General features: G+C 63.6%; 2 protein-coding genes across 3 annotated transcripts; one reads left to right on the top strand and one right to left on the bottom strand.

Moving 5' to 3' along the window:
- Positions 1–160: 160 nt before the first annotated feature.
- Positions 161–7665, top strand: GPAT2 (glycerol-3-phosphate acyltransferase 2, mitochondrial). The gene is made up of 22 exons (XM_027631825.1): positions 161–224; positions 753–821; positions 1506–1622; positions 1715–1788; positions 2574–2684; positions 2871–2996; positions 3669–3768; positions 3838–3971; positions 4048–4147; positions 4230–4436; positions 4587–4694; positions 4901–4986; positions 5073–5167; positions 5274–5347; positions 5615–5846; positions 6214–6362; positions 6455–6532; positions 6625–6750; positions 6826–6946; positions 7037–7087; positions 7200–7255; positions 7324–7665. Exons 3-22 carry the CDS (start codon positions 1506–1508, stop codon positions 7438–7440), a joined length of 2262 nt encoding a protein of 753 aa, XP_027487626.1. The 5' UTR covers positions 161–224; positions 753–821; the 3' UTR covers positions 7441–7665.
- A 116-nt stretch (positions 7666–7781) lies between these two features.
- Positions 7782–10993, bottom strand: LOC113940685 (fumarylacetoacetate hydrolase domain-containing protein 2-like). Of its 2 annotated transcripts, none has more exons than XM_027631827.1 (8): positions 10956–10993; positions 10068–10249; positions 9318–9534; positions 9184–9243; positions 8943–9102; positions 8321–8481; positions 8166–8253; positions 7782–8071 (listed from the first exon to the last, which is right to left on the bottom strand). In XM_027631827.1, the coding sequence occupies exons 2-7, from the start codon at positions 10244–10246 to the stop codon at positions 8167–8169; spliced, it is 864 nt and encodes a 287-aa protein (XP_027487628.1). In that variant the 5' UTR covers positions 10247–10249; positions 10956–10993; the 3' UTR covers positions 7782–8071; position 8166. The 2 variants fall into 2 exon arrangements, with proteins under 2 accessions (XP_027487628.1, XP_027487627.1); XM_027631826.1 differs by having other exon boundaries at positions 8321–8429; positions 10956–10978.
- Between the last annotated feature and the right edge of the window lie 204 nt (positions 10994–11197).

Consider the following 11197-nt stretch of genomic DNA (forward strand, 5'->3'; position numbering starts at 1 on the left):
CCCCCCCGGGGCTGGGATTGCTGTGCCCGGGGGTGCTGGGACCTGGGTGGGCTTGGGGACAGGGGGCGATGGGGACCTGCCGGTACCTCTGGTGGGCTGGGCCCCGTGTGGGGCCGGGGCTGTGCCGGGGGTCCCGGCGGTCCCGGTTCCGGCGGGGCCCGTTCCGGTCGCGCTCCCCGGGGGCGGAGCGGGGCCGGGCCGGGCCCGGAGCGGCGGGGCCGGCGGTGAGCGGGGCCGGGGGACCCCCGGGGGTGCGGGGGTGTGGGGCGTGTGAGCCCCCGAGCCGTGCAGGGCCTGTGGGGCCGAGCCCCCCGGGCCGGGGGGGGGTCAGGGCCCCCCAAAGCTGCAGAGGGGCGCTGGGGCACATCCCCCCGGGCTGTGGGGCAGCGGGGCCCGTGTGGGGTGTGTTCCCCCCAGAGGGTCTCTGGGGGCTGTGGGGCCTGTGCAGGGGGTGCTGCCCCCCCATCTCGGGCCCTGTAGGGACTGTGGGGTGTGGGGGGCAGGTGTGGGGTATGTTACCCCTCAGCCCTAGAGGGGATGTGGGGTGTGCTGCCCCACCCCAAATCCCTGTGGGGTGGGGGGGGGGGTGTTACTAACCCCAAATCCCTGTTGGGGGTGTCGGCTGTGTTACCCCCCTCCCCAATTCCCTGTGGGGCATACGGGGGGGTCCCTCTCCCAGAGACTGCTCCGTGTGCCCCAAACCTGCCAAATTCCCACTTTCCACCCCTTTCTATCTCCAGGATTTTTCCCAGGACGTTCAAGCCCCATCACCTCTGCTCTCCAGTTTGGGGGTGTCCCCCTACCTGTGACACCCCCCCAAGGTACCTGACACCCTGGGGACCCCCCATTGCCACCAGCCCCTTCCCACCTTGAATCCCCCCCATCCTCGAGGTCCCCAACCCCAGCGGGGTCCCCCCTGCAACCTCTTTTCCTGCCTCCTTTGCCCCCCTCCCCGACATTTAAAACCCAAATTGCTTCTTTTTTCCTCCTTTTTTAGGGAATAAAATTCCTTACCCGCACCCCAGAGAAAGGGAGGGGGGGACGCCGATTTGTGGGGCTGGTGGTTGGGATGCTGGTGTTCCGAGGCACCCCATGGCTCCAGATGTGGGGGTGGAGGGGGCTGACGAGGGCTCTGGGGTCCCCAGGATCTCACTGCCCCCCTCATGCCCATATTTCCAACCGATCCAACTGGATCTGCGTTAATCCCATTGGATCTGGGTACCCAACGTGTCTCTGAGGGTTCATCCTGCTGGAGAACCCACTGCCCCACGCCCCCGGGTGCTGATCCCCCCAGATCCAGACTGATCGCGCAGGATCTGGGTTGATCCGTGTCCCCACACATCTCCCAGGTGTGACACCAGCTTATCCCAGCTCAAATTCCTCTCTTGCTGCCCAATATCAGGATACCTCACAGCATGAGCGTGTTTTGGGGTGTATCCACCCACATTTGGCATTCCCGGGGTTTGTCCCATCCCCCCCCTTCCCGTTTTTCTTTCCCTCCTCAGATGAAAACCTGGATCAGCAATTCGGACCAAAACCTGGAAGTTTTCATCCCGTTCCTGGGAAAATACCACCGTCCGGTTTTGGGGCGCTGCTGCCAGACCTGCACCCCCAGGAGCTGGGTGAGAGAGTTTGGGAAGGGGGGATGGTGGTGACAGGATCCCTGTGCCGAGGATCCGCGTTGCCAGTGATCTGATCCCGCTTTTCCTCCCAGGATGGATTCTATGCCGAGGATCTCTCCACTCTGGGATTCCGTGATGTCAGCCGTGTGACGGAGGGGGACACACGGTGAGGCTGGATCAGCTGCGTGCTGGAAAACAGCTGGAAAACCGCCCTTTTCCCCAGATTTCCCCCAAATCCGCGTGGGAATCCCTCGCCATCCTCCCTGCTCCCAAATTATCCCAGACCAAGCTCGTGAATCGTATTTTGGGAGGCTGGAAGTGGCATCTGTGAGGGCTTGGGCTGTGGTCCAGCCATGGAATGGAGGATTTGGGGTCATTTGTTGTTTTCTTGAAGCAAAACTTGGAGTGTTGATGGGAAGAAGGTGGAGTTGGGGGATTGTTCTTCTCGCTGGCTCGAGCCGGCATCGCTGGGAGTGAGCCTGGCTCCCCGGGAAAAGGGAAAAGAGCCAAGATCCCTTTGGCTCCCCTCCCCTTTGGGAAGAATCCCTGGATTAACCATTGTGTGCTGTTTTTCATCCCACATCAGATCATTATCCTCCATTCAGCTCCAAATATTCCCAGCTCCAGCTTTGAAACCCTTAGAGGAATCCCTTGGGATCCCAGGGAATGCAGTTCCCCTGTCCCACTCTGTCCCTTCCTGCACGCTCTGGGGTATCCCAAAGCTGTGTCCCACCCCACTCTATGGATTTGGGGAGGATTGGGAAAATTCTGTGATTTGGGATGGCCTGAATGCCTGGTTTCCTTCCTGCTGGGCGGCCTGGAGCATCACCTCCAAATTCCTAACTGTAAAACGGAGATGAATCCCAAATCCTCTGAAAGAGGCATTTTGGGGGGGGGTGGTCCTCCTGGAAAAGCCCCCCCCGCCAGGTTCTCCCTGTGTGTCCCCTCCAGGTTCCGGGGGTGGCTGGTCCGGAGGGTCTGCGGATTCCTTGCTGCCTGGGAATGGAAAATTCCATCAGAGACCCCCAGGGAGCTCCCAGAGAAGATTTGCGGCGGCAGGAGGTGGGTGGGAGCATTGGGGGGATCCCGGGATCACCCTCAGCCCGGGAGGGGCAGGCCCCCATTCCTGGAGGATCCTGTTTGGTCCTTGGATGCCGGGTCAGTGGGATGCCGGGAATGCCGCCGAGGCTCCCTGGATCCCGGCCCTCGGATCCCAGGGTGCTCCCCCCTCCCCTCCCCTCCCCCCAGGGTGCAGGATGTTGCCTCCAGCCGGGCCCATGGATGCGGAGGGGATGAGAGATCCCGGCGGCACTGGAAGGAGATCTGCCGGATCCTGGGGGAAATCCAGGCACCACTGTCCCCTCTCCTGCTGAGGTCAAGGATCCTTTGTGGAAATCTTCTGGGATTCTTGTGGGGGATGGATCCAGATCCTTTGGGAGGTCCTCTGGGCTTCTGGGGGGATGCACATGGATGGCTTGTGGGTTTTCTGGGATCCTTGGGGGGATATTCTGGGCTCCTTTGGGAGCTGCCCATGGATTCTTTGGCCAGCTGCCCTCGGAGTCCCCCACAGCTTCTGGGGCCCTTCTGGCAATTCCTTCCGGGGAGCTGGAGTGGGAAAATCCAACCCCTCCAGGAGGGTGGGAACCAGAGGGAGGCTTCCCTTCCCCACTGCCTTCCCCCTCCTGTCCCTGAGAAGTGGGAATTCAGGGCTTCCTTGCTCGTCTGATCCAGTGGGAATAAATGATCCCTCCAAGCCCTTAAAGGGAAGGAATTGCTCAGGGAATAAGGGCATGTTGGGATCCTTTTGGGGGGAATGCAGGGATAACTGACAGCAGCTCTGGTTGCCAGGGGAAAGGAGGTGTCTCATCCCATCCGACCTTTGCTGTGTGATAAAAGTGGGCATTTGCCTTTGTGGGAGCTGCGCTGGGAATTTTGGGGCAGGCTGGGTTGTGGCAAGTGAGGCAGGGGAGGCAGGGGGTGGGAGTGTTTGGGGGGTTGGGGGCCGCCCCGTGCCCGTGGGGTTGCTCATTGCCAGTTTTGCCGCAGGCTGTGCCACTGGATGCTCCCCAAGCTGCTGAGCCGTCTGTTCCTGAGCGTGCAGCTGCAGCAGGGGCAGCTGGAGATGGTGCTCCGGGCTGCCAGGACGGTACGGAGCCTGGCCGGGTGCTCCCGTTGCCCGGGAGGGCGGGAATTCACCCGGGATCCTTCCTTGCAGCCCGAGGTGCCGCTGGTGTTCCTGTGCACCCAGCAATCCCAGCTGGATGGGCCTCTCCTGTCCTTCCTCCTCCTCTCGCAGGGCATCGGAGCCCCCAGGGTGACGGTGGGCACCCGCATCAGCCCTGGCCTCCGGTAAGGAGCCGGTGTGGGATGTTCCCAGGGGCTGCAGGGGGATGCAGTGTGTGCCCACGGTGTCTTTGCCCCCCAGGTCCCTGCTGCAACGCCTGGGAGGGATTTTCCTGCCTTCGGGAATGGCGCAGGCACGGAGTGAGCGGGATGAGGGGCTGCCGGGCACTGTCCTGGATGCGGTAGGTGCGGTCGGGGCTGGAAAATGCCCTGGAGCGCTTGGGGAGGTGCCGGCGGCTCCCAGTACTCCCAGTGTCCCCCCAGTATGTGCAGGAGGTGCTGCGGAGCCGCCAGCCCCTCATCATCTTCCTGGAGGAGCCCCCGGGTTTGCTGCGGCTCTCGGATCCCGCCCGGCGCTGGCTGCTCCGGGTGCTGCGGGCGCTGCGGGATGGAGCCGTGCCCGACGTGCGCATTGTCCCGGTGGGAATTGCCTACGACGTGGCTCCCGGCGGAGCGGGGCGGGACGGAGCGGTGAGAGGGGGTCAGGGGGTCACCGGCGCTCGCCAGAATCCCTGGGAGCATCCCTGGGGAGTGGTGTTCCCCCCAAATCTGCGGGAGCATCCCTGGGCAGTGGCATCCCCCTAAACCCGCCATCAATCCCTGGATCCCGTGTCTCCGCAGCCCCCTCAGCCCCTCGGGATCGCCGCGTGTCTCCGGGCAGCATTCCAGGCCCTGCGCCGGCCCCGTGGCTGTGCCCGGGTGGATTTCTCCCAGCCCTTCTCCTTACGGGTACGGCAGCTGGGGATGCCCCTGGATCTGTCCTGGCACTGGGGGGCTGTTCCCAGGATGTTGGTGGGTTTGGGGTGTCTGAGGGTATCCAGTGAATCCATGCTGGGTGATCTGGGCTCCTCCCAGCCCTGGGGCTGCAGGGATCGAGTGAGCTGGTGGTGCTGAGAGCTGTGAGCAGCCCCAGGCTCCTTCCTGCTCATTCCCAGGAATTTGTGGAGAACAACCTGGTGGGGCCGACGCTCAGTGGGAATCGGCCGGAGCAGCTGCTGCTTCCCACCATCCTTGGCACGAGGTGAGGAGCTGAGCCCCGGGCAGCGTTTCCCCTTGGATCTCTGCTCCTGGCTCCTCTTGCTCAGCCCTCTCCCCCCAATCTCCCAGCGTGCCGGATGTGGGGAATGTGGGCACTTTGGGTGCCAGTGTGGGGACAGAAGAGGAGATTTTGGTGACGGCGCTGGAGCTGCACACACTGAGCGGTGAGGGGTGCAGGTGGTCCCTGCATCCCTTGGGATGGCATTCCCTGCTGGGGAATGGGGGTGGGGGTTCGTCACCCCCCAGATAACGAGCCCCTCTCCCCCCCAGCAGATTCCAGCGCCTGCTCCGCCATCATGGCTGTGGGAATCACCGCGGCGCTGCTGCTCCACAGGCACCGGGAGGTGGAGCTTTTCATCTTTCCCTTCCCTCAGAGCAGCATTCCCAGTGGGAATCCCCCTCCATCCTCCTCAGAGCAACATTTCCAGCAGGAATCCTCCTCCTCTCCCTTGGAACAGCATTCCCATTGGGAATTACCCCTCTGTACCTCAGAGCAGCATTCTCAGCAGGAATCCCCCTCCATCCTCCTCAGAGCAGCATTCCCATTGGGAACCACCCTCCTCTCCCTCAGAGCAGCATTCCCAGCGGGAATCCCCCCTCTCTCTCCGCAGGCGGTGCTGCTGCCCCGGCTGATGCGGGATTTCTCGGGGCTGCTGGAACAGCTCCTGCTGCGGGGCCGGGCCGTGGGATTCCGCGGGCAGCTGCGGGCGCTGGTGCTGCACAGCCTGCGGCAGCTGCAGCCCCCCGGGGCCGGGCTGGGGCCCCCCGAGGCCTCGGCACGGGGGCAGCTGGTGCGGCTGGCGGGGGGCATCCGGCAGCGCCTGGGCGGGGAGGCGGCAGGGGGTGAGAGAGCCGGGGGGCACCGGGGACAGCGGGGACGGGGGGCAGCAGGGATGGGGGTGCCAGGCACCGGGGGCACTGGGGGGATCGGAGACGTCAGCAGTTGGTGACAGCGGGGACTGGGGAAGGTGATACTGCGGGCTGGGGACTGCGGGGGGATTGGTGACACCGGGGAAGTTGGTGACACCAGGGGTCAGTGGCACTGGGGGAATCGATGATGCCGAGGGCCAGGGACGCTGGGGAATTGTTGGCACTGGGGAATGGGGATGTTGGGGGGACTGGGGACAGCGGGGATCAGGAATACTGGGGAATTTGGTGACGCATAGGGAACTGGGGACAGCGGGGACTGGTGACAGCCCTGTCCTGTCAGCCTGTGCCATCCGTGCCCTGCTGCTGGAGGTGCTGCCGATCCTGGGGACCCCCTGCGGCCCCCCCGGGATCGTGCTGAGCCGGGAGGAGCTGCTCCGCAAGATCCTGGAGGTGCTGCTGCTGCTGCCCCCCATCCTGCTGGGGCTGCAGGTGGGGACACGAGGGTGGCCTGTCACCCCCCATCCTGCTGGGGCTGCAGGTGGGGACACGGGTGGCCTGTCACCCCTCTCCTGTGTCCCCAGCCCTGCCAGCCCCCCGAGCGCCACAGCCTGGACATCCTAGACAAGCTCGTCCTTGGGGGGCTGCTGGAGCAGGAGGAGGTGGGTGTCACCCCAGAGCCCTCCTGGCACACGGGTCCCTGCTGGGGCACAGGGTGGCTTTGAGGTGAGGTGACAGCCCATTGTCCCCCCAGCCCGAGAGCGAGTGCAGGGGCTGTGACGTGGCCCCCCGACCCTCGTCCCGGGGCCGTTCCTGCTGGGACTTCACCGATGACAGCGACAGTGACAGCGAGGACAGGGTCCCCAAGCGCTGCTACAAGGTACTGGGGGTGCCCCGCCGCCCCCTGGGCTGGGGTGAGGGGGTGTCCCCCAAATCCAGCTGTGTGTCCCCCCAGCTCAGCGAGCCCCAGGGCTTCCCCGGCTTCCTCCTCTTCCTCTGCCGCCTCCTGAGCCCCGTCCTGTGGAGCTACGGCCGGGCTGCGGAATTCCTGGACAGACCCCCCTGGCCCCAGCCCGGTAGGACCCCCCAGAGTGGGGAACCCCTGGGGACCCTGGGGGCACTGGAGCCCCCCAGGAGCTGGGATCTGACACCCCTCCCAATTCCAGAGGCAGACTACGTGGAGGCGCTGCTGGAATTCCTGGATGAGGATGAGGATGGTGAGTCGAGGTGGGGGGGTCTTGCTTTTGGGGGTCACTGCCCCCCTAGACTGGGCTGGGGGTGCCCGTGGGGTGGGATTTGGGGGTTCCCTCGGGACTTCTCTCCCCACAGGGTATCCTGACAGGAGCCTGGCCCTGAGCTCCCTGCAGAGCTTCAAGGACATGGGGGTAAGCACAGCCACCCCCCAGCCCCCCAACATCCTGCTGCCCCCCCTGATCTCCCTGTGCCCCCCCAGGTGCTGGAGGAGCTGCAGACCCCCACTGGACCCCTCCTGCAGCTCTCCCAGCCTTTCCAGTCTGCTTCCAACCGGGAGAAGCTGAGAGCCTTCATTCACCAGTTCACCCAGTTGTAGCCCCCCGCACCAGAGTCATAAATAGGGCCCAGGGACCTGATGCCTTGTGGGTTTATTGACCCTGTGGGGGGGTGGAGGTTCTGTCTCTCCTTCCCTCACCTAGGATGGAAAACTCCATAATTTCTGGTGGTGGTGCCCAAGACAGCTCCAACCAGCACATTTCCCCCCAGCCCTTCTCTGCTCACTAACAGCAGGTCCGGTTTTCAGTAAAAACACTGGGATAAATCAAACTCTCTAACACTGTTTTTTTAGTATTAGAAAGCAGGCATTAGTTTAGTCACAGTGTTGGGGTGCATGGGGATAGTTCCACTCAACATGTCCACCCACTTTCAAAACTTTTCATTTATACATTTTTAGCAAAGAAATTAATGTTCATTGGTTATGTTAATTAAGTAGTATTCTATATTGGTTATTAATTTCTCACTTCTTATGCTAATTAGTCCAAATTTTCAGTCTTTTTATTATCTTTTTCCCAGATAGGGAGCGTTTCAGTAGACTGATTCTGAATTCTCTTTGTTAGTGGATTTATTGATCCCACAGGGGTGGGATCTGAGGGGTCTCTCCACCGTCAGACCACATGGTTGCAGATGGTGCCCAGCTCCTCGATCTCACACTGCACCTCATCCCCAGGCTGCAAAGGGGCACTTGGTGGCATCTGTCCCTCGTGGGGTCCACTGTGTCCTTACTTGCCCCCTAGCCCCACCCGAGCCCCTCTTTTCCCTCACCTTAAGGAAGACAGGGGGTTTCCGAAAGAACCCCACTCCGGCAGGAGTCCCCGTCAGCAGGATGTCCCCAGGGACCAGTGTCACGAACCTGGGGGCACACAAGGGGTCAGCCGTGACCCCCTGGGCTCTGGGGGTCCCCAGCTCCCCGTTCCTACCGGGACACCCAGGCGATGAGGGCGGGCACCCCGAAGACGAGGTGGTGGGTGCTGCTGTCCTGCATCGGGCGCCCGTTGACGCTGCAGCGGATCCACAGGTTGTGTGGGTCTGTGGGAGGGGACACAGGGGGACACGGGGACAGTGCCACCATGAGCCCCACCTGGGGGAAAACACGGGGGGTTTGGGCAAATGGGGGGGTGACACCACCAGTGTCAGCTGGGAAAGAGTCCCTGTCCCATCCCATTCCTTTTCTCATCCCATTTGTGTCTCATCCCCATCCTGTTCCCATCCTATCAGTGTCTTCTCCTTGTCGTGTCTCCATCTCTATCCCCATCTGTGTTCTGACCGTCCCCACCCATCCCCATGTCTGTCCTGTCCTCATCCTGTTCTGCTTCTGGTCCTGTGCCCATTCCATCCCTGTCCAGATCACATCTGTGTCCTGTCTCCATCCTTGTCTCCATCCCATTGCTGTCCTGTTCTTGTCCAGTCCCCATCACTGTCCCTATCCTGGCCCATCCTGTCCCCATCCCTGTCCCTACTGTTCCCAGTCCTCCCCCGTCCCATATCCATTGCTGTTCTGTCCCCATCCCATTCCTGTCCCATCCCCATTCGCATCCCCACCTTTCACCGCCTCCCTGGTGACAAGGGCGGGCCCCAGGGGACAGAAGGTGTCGAAGGTTTTCCCCAGCAGCCATTGCCGCCCGTTGCGCAGCTGCCAGTCCCGGGCACTCACGTCGTTGGCCACCGTGAACCCCACCACGTGCTCCAGGGCTACCGACTCCTGGGGGGCAGCGGGACCCCCTTACAGGGGACACACACACAGGGACCCCCCTGGGCGAGGTGTGGGTGGGGCAGGGGGTACCTCGATGTGCCGCCCCCTCTTCCCGATGACAGCGGCCAGTTCCACCTCCCAGTCCACCTCCTGCGGGGACAACACAGGGGGTTGGGGGTCCCGACCTCCAGGGGGGCTGCGGGGGCTGGTCCCGGGGTACCCACGGAGCTGTCCTGGGGGAGCACGATGTCATCGAAGGGCCCGGTGATGGCACTGGGGAACTTGCTGAAGATGATGGGCTCCTTGGGCACCCTGGCACCCTGCTCCTCGCAGTGGTCACGGTAGTTGAGCCCTACACAGATCAGCTTCTCGGGGTCTCCCACGGGCGCCAGGAGCCGCGTGGCCCCGCGAGCCACCCGGTGCTGCCCCGACTCCAGGGCCCTGTGGGGACACACAGACCTCTGGGAGTCACCCATGTTTTGGGGCATCCACCTCTGGGGACACCTGTCCTTGGGCTCAGCCACATTTGGGGGTCACCTACCCCTGGAAGGTCACCTACAGTTCTAGGGCTCCAGAATCTGAGGGGACCTACTTCTGGGGGTCATTCAAAGGGTCACTCAGATTTGAGGGACCCTTTTTTTGGGCTCACCCACCTTTTGAGGGGACCCTATTTAGGAGGTCACCCACATTTTAGAGCACCCACCTCTGAGGGCACCTACCTTTGGGGGGAACCCACAGTTTGGGGGTCACACACTTCTGGGGGTCAGCCAAAGGGTCACCCAGATTTTGGTGGACCCTCCTTTGGGGATCACCCACCCTTAGGGACACACGTTTTTGGGAGTCACTCTCCTTTCAGGGGACCCTTCTCGGGTCACCCACCACTGGGGAGATCCACCCCTGTGGGGACCCAGGTTTTGAAGCATCAACCTTCAGGGATCCCCCACCTTTGGAGGACCCACCTTTGGGGTACCCACCTCTGGGCGAGCTCCAGCCCGCGCGGGCCGAGCTCCAGGAACTCCCGCATGGACAGGGGCAGCGCCGGCTCGGCCGCGCTCAGGTCCACCAGGTCCCCCCCGGGCGCCTCCTCCAGCCCGAGCCGGGGTCCCCCGCCCGCGGCCCCCCGGAACCGCACCAGCCGCAGAGCCCCGCGCATCCCCTGCGGAACCGGGATCGGCACCGCGCCGGGGGGACCCGGGGGCTGCGGACCCCCCTCGGGCCGGGATGGATCCCGGCCAACCGGGGGGGTCCCCTCCCCCCGATCCCACGCAGTTCTGACCCCCAGAATCCCCCCGATCCCAGGGCAGCCCCTCCTGGTCCCGCCCTGCTCCGATCCCTGAGGGTATCCCCCCGCTCAGCTCGATCCCAAGGTCCCCCCACTCTGCACACCCCCAGACTGGGGAATCCGCCCAATCCCAGGTAAATCCCCGGGATCCACCCCCCCAGTTCCGCCCAGCCCCGATCCCAGGGGACTTCCCCCTTAGCCCACACAGCCCCGACCACGGGAATCCCCCCGATGCCAGAGATCCCTTCTTGGCCCCGATCCCAGGGATCCCTCCCCCGCAATCCCACACAATTCCGATCCCGGAGTTTCCCCCTGATGTCGTGGATTCCTCGCCCCCTTTCCTAGGATTACCCCCATTCCCAGGGATCCTTCCCGTCCCCAATGATCCCCCCGTTCCCAGGAACACCCCCCTTTCCAGGGACCCCTCCGTTACCATGGACCTCTCCCATTCCCAGGGATCCCCCCGTTCCCAGGCTCCCCCCCTATTCCCAGGGATTCCCCCGTTCCCAGGTTCCCCCCCCGTTCCCAGGTTCCCCCCTCTATTCCCAGGGATCCTCCCGTTCCCGGGGGTCTCACACACGTTGTTTCCGCTCCGCCAGGGGGCGCTGCAGACCCGGCCCCGCCCCCGCCTGTCTAAAGGTCGCCGCGCTGAGGCCACGCCCCCTTCGGGCCGTCCAATGGGAGCGCGGAGAGGACGGGACCGCCCCCAAGGAGGACCAATGAGAGGGGAGGGCGGAGGAGGCGGGGCCGGGGAGGGGGAGGGGCACCGGGATTGGGACCGGGAATGGGACCATTATAGGGATTGGGACCGGGAATGGGACC

Source organism: Corapipo altera, unplaced genomic scaffold, assembly GCF_003945725.1.
Source record: "Corapipo altera isolate COAL_440 unplaced genomic scaffold, ASM394572v1 60714, whole genome shotgun sequence".
Classification (NCBI taxonomy): Eukaryota; Metazoa; Chordata; class Aves; order Passeriformes; family Pipridae; genus Corapipo; species Corapipo altera.